The 11,980-nt window shown below is 47.9% G+C and overlaps 1 protein-coding gene across 1 annotated transcript; it reads left to right on the plus strand.

The window, feature by feature from the left end:
* The first annotated feature begins 5,376 nt into the window (after positions 1-5,376).
* Positions 5,377-8,034, plus strand: Chp2 (calcineurin like EF-hand protein 2). Its single transcript, XM_051145177.1, has 7 exons — positions 5,377-5,712; positions 6,380-6,452; positions 6,557-6,637; positions 6,737-6,867; positions 6,997-7,058; positions 7,647-7,769; positions 7,947-8,034. Exons 1-7 carry the CDS (start codon positions 5,646-5,648, stop codon positions 7,998-8,000), a joined length of 591 nt encoding a protein of 196 aa, XP_051001134.1. The 5' UTR covers positions 5,377-5,645; the 3' UTR covers positions 8,001-8,034.
* The last annotated feature ends 3,946 nt before the right edge of the window (positions 8,035-11,980 follow it).

Raw genomic sequence — 11,980 nt, forward strand, 5'->3', positions numbered from 1 at the left:
CTTTCGTATATTTCCATCAGAGACACTTCTTTCTGTAGTGGGTGGTGCATTGACTCACAACTGGTCAAGGAACAGAGAATAAGTGACTATGGAATCTCCCTCCAAAGCTCAGGTGACATCTTGACGAAGGGACAGGAAGAAGTTAAGAGCCAGGGCCCAGGAAGGAGCGCTGTGAATCAGTGTCTTTTGACATGTCATGGCCAATATGTTTATGAATTCATTGTAGCTGTGGTTTGCCTCGCCATTTCACAGTGCTTAGGCTCACAGGCCCCACCCCCCACTGAAGGACTACAGATAGTTAATGGGTGCTGGGAAAGGGGGTGCCATTTTCTTCAGTGGTGTAGCCACTGCTAAGTTGCCCATGTTCCAATAAATACCCTCATCCTCATTCTCATGCAAGTGACTAACTAAATCTGGCAGGTCACACACACAGGGAAAGACCTCAAAGCAGGAGGGGGCTAGTTGGATAGAAGGTGTTTAGTGTGACAGAGAAGAGAACGAGAGATGGTCCTGGGTGCTATAAAAAAGCTGAGCAAGCCATGGAGGGGAAAGGGAGAGGTGGGGTGGTGTAAGGGATGGTCAAGACTCAGTGTATTTCTGTATGAAATCAAAGAATAATTTCAAAACATCATTTGGGAAATAAATAAAGCTCTTGGAATGAAAAATCATAGAAGTCAGCCAGGCGTGGAGGCACATAGCTTTAGTCTAGCACTCAGGGAGGCAGTGGCAGATGGATCTCTGTGAGTTCAAGGCCATCCTGGTCTACAGGTCGGGTCTAGGATAGCCAAGGCTAAAAAGAGAAACCCTGTCTCAGAAACAAACAAGCAAACCCAAACCCAACAACTTAAGTCCAAAAGGCCGGGGCAAAGCTCCATGATTATCGTAGGGTTTCTACCATGGTAAAGAACATGGCCTTTGAGGCAACTTGAGGAGGAAAGAGTTATTTCATCTTGTGCTTCTAGGCTCTAGTCCATCACTGAGGGCACTTAGGGCAGGAATCAAGGCAGGACCAGAAGAGGCTGTGGAGGGACTCTGCTTACTGGCTTGATCCTCATGGCTTGCTCCAAGTCATCCTCTGACTTTCATGTACATATAATGGCCCCACGCTAAGTAAGTAAATAATAAATGTAATAAACATGCAGTGTTTGTCTGTGTGAGCTTGCTTTATATTATTGAACATAATAAGTTCCAGTTCCACCCACTTTCCTGCAAACGTCGTGATATCATTTTTCTTATGGCTGAATAAAATTCCAGCATATATAAATACACCACATTTTCTCCACCATTGTGTTGATGGGCAGCTAAGTCGGCTCCCATATCGGCTTTTGTGAACAGTGCCCCAATAAACATGGATGTGCAAGTATCTCTGTGATGAGCTGACTCAAGAATCCTCCAGGCAAAAATTCCCGGGAGGCGTAGCGTTGGATCACACGGTACATCTATTTGTTGTTGTTGAAGAACTTTCCACCCAGTTTTCAATCTTTTGTGTCTATACTTAGCAGAGGATTGTTAGGCCACATGACAGTTTTTATTTACTGAGAAATCTCAAAGTTGTTGTTGTGCGTGATGACCATTATCTTGCCTTCTATGAGCAGTGCACGTGGCCTCTGATTTCTCCATTTCCTCACTTAGACTTGCAATTTTCTTTTGTTTTTTGTTGTCTTAATTCTAGTCATTCCAGTGAGTGTGAAGTAATATCTCAATGTGGCTTTTCTTTACCCCCTGATGGCTAGTGATGTGTGTGTGTGTGTGTGTGTGTGTGTGTGTGTGTGTGTGTGTATCAGGGCACTACATACATGCAAATATCAGAGAAATACTTCCAGGAGTCAGTTTTCTCCTTCCACTATGTGATCAAATGCAGGTCTTCAGGCTTGGCAGAAAGAGCCGTCTTGCCTGCCGAAGTTAGCAACTTTGATGAAGCTTAAAAGAAAAAAAGAAAAAAAAAAAAAAAAAAAAAAAAGGGTCAGCTGAGGATGTCGCTCAGTGGTAGAGCATTTGCACATATGTGCATTGTAGAGTTGGTGTAAACCCCACTTGCATGCATGAGGCAGGAGTGGCTCCTGGCACAGGGTCCTCCTGACACTTGGGAATGGTTATGCGTACGGGCTTGTCATCGCACTACAATGACTTAGTCGAGCAAACCCTGACTCAGAGAGCAAGGCTGGAGACCCCTTCTCACCCTTCTGGGGGTTGCTACTGCACAGGAGCAGGGACTCATTCTGCCCTCAGCTTGACTCCCAGTGCTGCCCTGCAGCGTTGTTGGGCTTTTGGGGAAGAGGGAGCACTTCCCACATTCTTTAGTCCTTGGGGGATATCTGAAAGGGAGTCAAGCATCTTTTCTGCCAGTCATTTAGTCTGAAAGAGAAGCAAGCACTTTTTAGATCAATATTTTCAAGTCTCTTTGGACTTAGCCTCTGTCTCAGGCTGGAGTCTAATAGGCTGTTTCTCTCTCCCAAATGGATATGAACTTGAATACTTGTAATAAAATTCCTGCTCCTCCTCCCTATGAAAATGTGTATTTATGCGAATATGGTGATGGCAGGGGAGTTTCAAAACTAGATACCTGTTTCTTTCCAGTATTGAGGATTGAACCTAGGGCCACACACTTGCTGGGAAGCACTCTCCTATCCCAGAGCCACAGCTGGCACTCTGCTTTTACTTTACAAAAGAAAATTAAATAAAGTGTGTGCATGTGCATGTGTGTGAGTGGGCCTGTGCATGGGTGTTACAGGCACATGTGCCATGCTCAGCAATTTTTTTGTGAATGGTAGAGATTCGAACTCAGGTCCTCACTTATGCACAGCAAGTGCTCTTTCCTACTGAGCCACCTCTCCAGCACCCTGCTTTGAAATCTTGGAACAGTGTCTTAGTTGCCTAGCCTGGCATTGAACCCACTCTGTAGCATAGGCAGGCCTTGAACTTGTAATCCCCCTGCCCCAGACTCCTGAGTGGCTGAGATGACAGGCCTGACACACCAGTCTAGGTTGGGTCTGTGGCTTTATGAGAAAAAACAAGGAGCACTATGTGAGGATGCTTTGTTGGACTTGTCATGTGATGCCCTGAACTTTGTAACACTCTGCAGAGACCTCACCATCAAGGATGCTCCAGATAAAGCCAATAGCTGAACAACGCCTTTGTCTTTTTTTTCTTTCTTTCTTTCTTACTTTTATATCAGGAATCTGGAGCGCACTCTGTTGCCCAGGATGTCCCAGAACTCACTATATAGCTCAGGATTAGCTCCTAACTCTAGACAGTGTTCTTTTGCCTATGTTTTCCATGTGCTGGGGCTAGAGGTCTGCACCTGTAGCTGGACTTTTGGCTACTTTGTTGGGTTCTTTTTCCTACCTCCCTAGACCACCCTATCCCTTCCAAGCCCCAACAGGAGAGAAAGAAGGTTAGAGGGGGAAAAGGGTGTCTATATTGTCAGACTACTTCCTGCTGATTAGGGGCACCATTTCCATTGGGGGGTGAGTCTAAACTCATTAGCAGAATATCTCCAAGCAGCAACCAGCAACCAGCAACCAACCAGCAATCAGCAACCAGCAACCAACCAGCAACCAGCAACCAGCAACCAACCAGCAACCAACCAGCAACCAGCAACCAACCAGCAACCAGCAGCAGCTGCAAGGCGAACAGCAGCTGTTGCCTCACTTGGGGCTCTGGCATTATATACCTTCTGAAGAGTCCCCAGAATCCCAAGTGTAAATTATCCTCAGATGGCAAAATCATGCCCCTGCTAGAGCATGAAGCAAATCATAGCCAGCTGCTGTGGACAATCTGAAGCAGCTCCATATCCCATACCTCAGATTAAAACAAAAACACACTCATATGACGTTTTTAAAGAAACCAAAACTTCTCAGTACATGCCCCACTTCCCACAACTTAGTTTTGTGGCAGGCTTTCACTGCGTGTACATGGTTGGCTTGGAACTTGATGTATAAAACAGGCTGGCTTTGAACTCAGAGATGTACCTGCCTCTGTCTCCATGTGCTAGAATTAAAGGTGTGCACCTATCTTTTTGTCTTTTTTTTTTTTCTTAAAAAGATTTGTTTATTTATTATGTGTATAGCATTCTGCCTGCAGGCCAGAAGAGATGGTTGTGAGACACCATGTGGTTACTGGGAATTGAACTCAGGACCTTTGGAAGAACATTCAGTGCTCTTAACCTCTGAGCCATCTCTCCAGGCCCTCTTTTTTTTTTTTTTTTTTTTTTTTTTTTTTGGTTTTTTTTAAAGTTTGTGTTTATGTGTATGGGTGTTTTGCCTGCATGGATCTCTGTATGCCACAAGTATGTCTAGGTCCCCCAGGGCCAGGAGACAGCATTGAGTTTCTGATGACTAAAGCTACAGAGAGTTGTGCAGGTAGGTGCTGGGAATGGAACATGGGTCCTCTGAAAGAGCAGCAGTTCTACACTGCTGAGCCGTCGTTTCAGCCCTAAACCCTTTTTCTTTATAAACCACTCAGACTGTGGTGTTCCCTTATAGCTATAGAAAATAGAGCAGTGTACCCTTTAGCAGTTCATGAAACACATCAAAGTGAAAAGTCGAACAAAGGCACATAAAGTGCATAACAAAGTCCTGGTGCTCTGTGATAAGCCAGGGCCTTGTCACTGTCTTTAGTATTTTAAGCCAGGTCACAGGCTTCAGCTTGCCCATGCTGGGTGCTGGTCAGAAGCCTAAGTCATTACACACCTGTTCTTCTGTCGGGGCCCACAGGGCACATTGGGAGAGTAAATGTGGCCTGTAAGGGCACCGTGACAAATAGCCTCTGGTTAGCAATAGCAAAACTTACAGGAATTTCCTCAGGCCACCGCAGTAGGTCAAACCCAGGGCCTTGGGCTCAAATGGCAAGCAATTGATGTCCCACCGAGTCAAACAACTAGCCCTAGAACATCTGATTTTTGAGAGAAACCACAAGTCTGGGTTTTGGATAAATGTCACGATTGTTTATTTTGAGACAAGGTCAAGCAAGGACTCATATAGCTCAGAGTAGCCACCTACTCATGCCTAGTCTCCTTACTCAACCTCCTAAGAGCTGATGTCACAGGGCTTTGGGGATCTTGAGAATTGGCTCAGCCACAGAGAAACCACAGACCCAAGATGCGTGGGCTTGTGTAGACCGAGGGGAGAGTAGTTAGGATTCTTTTCTTAGCTGCCCGAAGTAGTGGAGTCCGGATTTACCCAGCAGCATCGCTCCTGCCCAGGGTCACATCACCATTCCTCCCCTCCTCTCCCTGTGCCCTCTTTGGTCCCCAGAAGAATGTCTTTGTCCCACCCAGTGGGACATCTGAGCATCTGAGCATCGTTGGCGAGCAGATCTGGGAGGTCCCGTCGAGGAGGTGGGTTTGTGTGTACAACAACCTGACTCATAGGTGTGAGGAAGACGGGGTCCTGGCGTCGCACAGCCTCTGGCCACCTCAGTCTTCGGGCTGAAACGACCGGTTGTTCTCAGCCTTTCCCTCTGACCTGCTACCCCGGGCATTGTTTTCTGTTCTCCAGCGTTGTAGGTGGCAAGCAAAGAACGCCTGGGTTCTGGCTGCTCGCCAGGACCGTGACCTTCGGCCCTTCGGGCCACTGAGCGGCCGCGCCTCCTGGACGGGAGGAGAGGACGCCTGGTTCCTCTGGCTGCTCGCCTCCTCCTCCGCCATGGGCTCGCGCAGCTCCCACGTCGCGCTTATTCCCGACGTGGACCAAATTCGCAGAGAGACTGGCTGTGAGTGTTTGGGGTGGGGTGGAGTTGGGGGGCAGCCCAGTAGTTCGTAGGCGGGTACAGGAGAGACTTAGAGTAGTGTGTGTGTGTGTGGGGGGGGGGGCGTCACCGGAATAGAGCTTGATTATCCCCGGATAGCAGAGACTTAGAGGGTTTGGAGTCTGAGCCCGGGAATTCGCGCCTGTGGAGCTGGGAAACCGAGACCCGGGCGTTCGTTCGGGATCGCAGGGACTTAAAATCCTTGAGTGCCAAGTTTGAGGCTGCCCGGGTGGCTGGACCAGATTCCATCCTCGAGCTTGGATGGAGGCTGCAGAGGGCTGACTTTCGATGCCAATGCCTGGACTCTGGGAACCTCCTGGGTTCTCCTCGAACCAGTGTTTCCTTGAGTCAAGTTCCCTCCAGCCCAGTCCTTCTCGCAAGGTAACGACCCTCCCTCCCTGCATCCCCACCGGTTAGCCTCTTCCTTATGGTAGAGGCCGCGGTGAGCGAGGGGAGGTGGAAGACGCTGTTATCTTGGTGGGTGGAAGGGTAGATTAGAGATCAGTCCTCCTGGTTCCCCGCCCAGGTCCCCTGGGCCAGGATTCTGCAGCGCACCCCAACGCGCACAGAATCTGGCGATAAGGATCTGCGAGTCCTCTGCGGGCTCATCCTACCTCCCTCTCTCCCGCAGTCTCACAAGCCAGCCTGCTCCGCCTCTACCACCGGTTCCAAACCCTGGACAGGGAGGAAAAGGGCTTCTTAAGGTGAGCAGAACAGATCTAAGACCTCTGGCCTCTGTTGCTCTGGCCCCACCCCTCTCTCTGATACCTCCACCTGCCTCCTTTGCCTCACTGCTTTGTCTTCACAGCCGCCTAGACCTCCAGCAGATCGGGGCGCTGGCTGTGAACCCCCTGGGAGACCGCATTATAGACAGCTTCTTCCCCAACGGGTAACTCTCCGCTGGGGAGACGGATGTGGGTGGGAGGAGAGGCTACAGATGGTGGCAGTCAGGGTGTCCATTTGCCCTTCTCCATCCCTGGCCCTGTAGGAGCCAGAGAGTGGATTTCGCAGGCTTTGCCAGGGTCCTGGCTTATTTTCGACCGGTAGATGAAGAAGATCCAACATTCCGAGACCCTAAGCAACCTGAACCCCTGAACAGCAGAATGAACAAACTGCGATGTGAGTGTGTGTGTGAGATCTGCTCAAGTGAGACACCTCAGGTTTACCCACAGCAGGGAGAGGCCCGGGAACCTCTCACTCTGTGGTGAGCCTGATGAGGAGCCTCACAGGTCTCTTCTCTTTCCCCAGTTGCGTTTCAGCTCTACGATCTGGATCGGGATGGGAAGATCTCCAGGAATGAAATGCTACAGGTTAGGAGAACACAGCTCCATCAGATGTGATGTGGGCAGGGCAGGACGGTTAAAGGAAGGGAGAGAGGTGGGGCTCGGGGACTGGGGCTTGCAGAGGATTGTGTGTTAGGTAAGACACGGGAATGGATGGGGTTGGGTGTGGATTAGTTAGAAGGGGCGGGGAAGGAAGTAGGCATGAGATTGAGTTCGGAGTCTCAACTTGGGGGTAATTTGGCTTCTTGAGTGAACATTTGCTGATACCTAGAGATGCTTGGTTGCCAGAGATCACACAATGGATGTTTATTTGGGATGGGCCAGGAATACTGCTATACATACCCAAACAGGAAAAGCGTTCCACACCAAGAAGTTAGCTAGGTGGAGAGTGAGGTGGGGTGGAGTGGACGACGGACACAATCAGGTTATAAGGTTTAGGTGCAGCTGTGCGTTGTCACATGGAAGATTAGACAGTGATGTAGTGTGTGTGGGATGCTTGCTACAGGCTACAGGGGAAATTGAGTTTGATGGTGAAAGTGAGTAAGAAAAGTTTGGTCATGGCTTACAAGGTGAGGCGAGCAGGGCCTCTGCCTCTCTTCTTCTCTCACCTCCCAGGTTCTCCGACTGATGGTTGGGGTCCAGGTGACAGATGAGCAGTTGGAGAGCATCACAGACCGCACAGTGCAGGAAGCCGATGAGGATGGTGATGGGGCCGTGTCCTTCCTGGAGTTCACCAAGGTTAGGAGGCAGTGGGATCAGGAGTTCTTAGGAAAGAAAGGCATGGGAAATACAATTCACTGGAGGACTGGAGAGGCCTGGGGCACACTGAGGGGTGCTAGGACTCCAGGGGAGGAGGTCAGATGCCTAGGGCTGAGGGTCAACCCTCTTGACTGGACCACACCCATCTCTCCCCAGTCCTTAGAGAAGATGAACATCGAGCAAAAAATGAGCATCCGGATCCTGAAATGAATGCCCCACCCCCACCCCGATGCCCTTGGCTCATGCAGAGCTCCGTGGGGCTCCCTGGAGGCAGGATCCCATAAGCCACATTTTACTTTGAAACTTTTATTTAGAGTCAGGAAAGGGAGTTGGAGGGATGTGTGCTGAGGTCTCATCTGGGCTCAGGTTTGTGAATCAGGCAGTGGTTTGGTCGCAAGTGCCTGAAAACCCAACCCAAAGTGACATGAGTAAAAAAGTGGGAAAAAAAATTGCATGGCTCATGTAATTAGACATTCCAGGGGTAGTTACCTTTAGGCACAGCTGGATCCAAGGACAAAAATAATGTCACCAGGATTGAGTTTTGTCACCTGCACATCTCAGCTCAGCTACCTTCTTGCATTGGCATCATTCTTTCCTTGTGCAAGAAAGGGTCACCAGCACCCCAGATCACATCCTTATCACCCACTAACCCAGAGGGAAGAGACTTCTCACTCCAAGAATGCCAATCAGGCAGCATCATTGACCCAGTTGGGGTCTTTTCTCTATCTCCAGGGAAATGGAACATTTTACTTGGCCATGCTTGTCTCATATAATAATTCCAAAACTCCGAAATAAGGCCTGAAGACTTAGGAAAGAGTGAGAAGTAGTTGCTTTAAGGAAAATGAAGTAATGTTATCCCAAAAGTGTGTGTGTGTGTGTGTGTGTGTGTGTTCGCAAGCTCAAGGGCATGCATGTGCACGTGTGTTTCAGTTTCTGTTGGATTTTTCTCAGGCAATGTGGATGATGCTTCTTCTTATTGCTTTGTTGAGCAAATTGGGGGAACCTCGAAAATTGGACTCTAGAATGTGTTTTCTTTGATCCTCTGGATGAAAGATAATGTGATGGGGTTGATAGCTGGAGGGAGGGTGATGTACAAATAATAAACCATACATATTCTCCTAGAGTGTGTAATTACTCCAAGTTTTGTAGAACAGTTCTGTTGTGTTTATGGTAAGATGTTCAAACATTGACAGACTGCAGAATAGAGTATAAAAGTCACACTGAGGCAGAATAGAAAGACAGGAAAAAAACTGAAGGGACACAAGAAGGGAAGACAGACCCTGCAGAGAGTGGCTGAAGTCTCTCACAAGCTGAGTCAGGAATTCCAGCAAACAGAGAGAGGTGAGGGGGAGGAGGGGAGGGAGGGGAGACAGGGAGAGAGAGAGAGAGAGAGAGAGAGAGAGAGAGAGAGAGAGAGAGAGAGAGAGAGAGAGAGAGAAAGAGAGAGAACTGTGGAATTTTCTTATTCAGAGACTATTGCTTTTATATAGAGGTATTTCAAATAACTAAGTTAAAGTAGGGGCCAGAGAGATGGATCAACTATTAGCACTCATCACTCTTTCAGAGGACCCAGGTTCTGTTCCTGCCACCCACATTAGATGGCTCAGAACGGCCTGTTACTCAAGTTTCAGGGAATTTAATGCCTTCTTATGGCCTTCACAGGTACTACATGTGGGTTGTACATATAGACAAGCCATCACAAATACACACAAACAAACAAACAAACAAATTAAAGTTAAAATAGCAATGAAACATGGTTAGGCTTGAGCCTGTGTGACCTTCCATTATTGTCTTACTCTTTCCCAGATATCCCCTGGGAGACTGTAAACCTTTGCTCATGCTAAATACATGCCAACTTCCTGTGTAACTCCTTGGACTTAAGGTTTTACCTAATCCCCTGTAACCCTATCCCATGTACCTCAGGAGCCACCCTATGATCTCATTTAAATGCTTTATAAATCTTTTAAGGTGTAACTTTCAAGCCACAAAGATGGCTGTGATAAAGATGCTGACTCATAAGTTTCTTGACAGGTGCACACCCACATCTGGGCGATTCTTATCATTACCTTGAATGACTCCTCTGTACTCTGACACACCCTCCCACCTCCTGCTTAAACCTATGTTTTTATTTTTTTAAAATATATTTTATTACTTTATTCATGTTACATCTCAATGGTTATCCCATCCCTTGTATCCTCCCATTCCTCCCTCCCTTCCATTTTCCCCTTACTCCCCTCCCATATGACTGTGACTGAGGGGGACCTCCTCCCCCATATATGCTCATAGGGTATCAAGTCTCTTCTTGGTAGCCTGCTATCCTTCCTCTGAGTGCCACCAGGTCTCCCCATCCAGGGGATGTGGTCAAATATGGGGCACCAGAGTTCGTGTGAAAGTCAGTCCCCACTCTCCACTCAGCTGTGGAGATTGTCCTGTCCATCGGCTAGATCTGGGTAGGAGTTCGAGGTTTACTGCACATATTGTCCTTGGCTGGTGCCATAGTTTGAGCAGGACCCCTGGGTCCAGATCTGCCCGTCATAATGTTCTTCTTGTAGGTTTCTAGGACACTCTGGATCTTTCTATTTGTTTTATTTTAAAAATCTCTTCCCAAGGGGCTGGAACAATGAGTCAGTGGTGAAGAGCACTTGTTGCTCTTGCAGAGGACCTGGGTTCGGTTCCCAACACCTACATAGTTACAGGCTCACAACAACCTGTAACTCCAGTTGCAGAGGACCCTACACTCTGGCAGCCTGAACAGGCACATGGCATGCATGTGATACATTTATAAATAGGCAGGAACTCACACATGAAGACGAAGTAAATAAACCTTTAAAAAATCTCTTCCCAATAAACTCCAATTCTGCGTTATACTGGCTTATTCTGAAATTCTTTTCTATAGGAAAGTCACTTAAAATGTATTTGAAATTTTTGTTTTTTGTTTTTTTGAGACAGGGTTTCCTCTGTGTAGCCTTGGCTGTCCTGGGCTCACTTTGTAGACCAGGCTGGCCTTGAACTCACAGCAATCCGCCTGCCTCTGCTTCCCCAGTTCTGGGATTAAAGGTGTGTGCCACCATGCCCAGCTCAAAATGTATTTGAAATTTAAAGGAAATTACTTATCCTGTAAATGGAAAAAAAAAAAAGAAAGAAAGAAAGAAAGAAAAGAAAGAAAGAAAGAAAGAAGAAAGAAAAAACAGCATCAGCTGAGAAGGGATTTCCCAGAGAAAAAATGGAAGGGCACTAGAACTGTCTTGAGTTTCCCCTGCGACTACAGAGAGAAGTTGTGGCTGTTCTGGAATTGTCTGGAAGAACCTATGTGCATATCCTGAAGAAGAATTCCTCAACCCTCCTGCCTCGACTTCCTTAGCGTTGGATTACAGGCCTGCCAACATTCTTGTCCACAGAAGAGACTGTAAAATTAGCATGACTTAAAGTACATTGAGGTTCAGACTCTGCAAGCTTCTTAGGAAAAAGGGAGTCCATTGCACCTCCCAGCTTGAGGGTGCAGTCCATCATGGTGGGGGTGGCCTGGTGGTGGGAGCCCGAGGCAGCTGTTCACACTGACCCCGCAGTCAGGGAGCAGGGAGAGATGGATTTTGTCTTCATCTTGTTTTCTTTTGTTTTGTTCAGTCCAGAAACCCTGCCCATGGAAGGATGCCAACATTCAGGGTGTGTCTTCCCACCTCAATTAACCTAACCTAGATAACCAATGGTGGACATGTCCAGACATTTGTTTCCATGGTGGTTCCAAATCTCACCAATCAAGACTAGCCATTTTGGGCTGGGTTGTGTGGTGCACACCTTTAATCCCAACATTAGGGAGGCAGAGACAGGCAGATTGCTGTGAGTTTGAGGCCAGCCTGGTCTACAAAGAGAGTCCAGGACAGCAAAGGCTACACAGAGAAACCCTGTCTCGAAAACAAAACAAACAAACAAACAAAAAAGACTAGCCATTTTAGCCTATTAAGCCTGCGTTTGAACCTGTGTGCCTTTCCTTGCCTGCTGGACCACCGGTACCTGAGCATGCCATTGCTTCTGCTGTGTGGGGGAGTGCCAGTGCCCTGCAGGAATGCTGTGTTGTCTTCCCCCAGGCCTGCTTTATCTCAGCTGAGGCCCTCACTCCCATCTGTAAGGTTGGACTCTGGCCTGAATCAGTTAAAATTCCTTCCCTGTTAACTGGCCTATGAAAATAGAAA

The sequence above is a fragment of the Acomys russatus genome, chromosome 5 (genome assembly GCF_903995435.1).
Source record: "Acomys russatus chromosome 5, mAcoRus1.1, whole genome shotgun sequence".
NCBI lineage: Eukaryota > Metazoa > Chordata > Mammalia > Rodentia > Muridae > Acomys > Acomys russatus.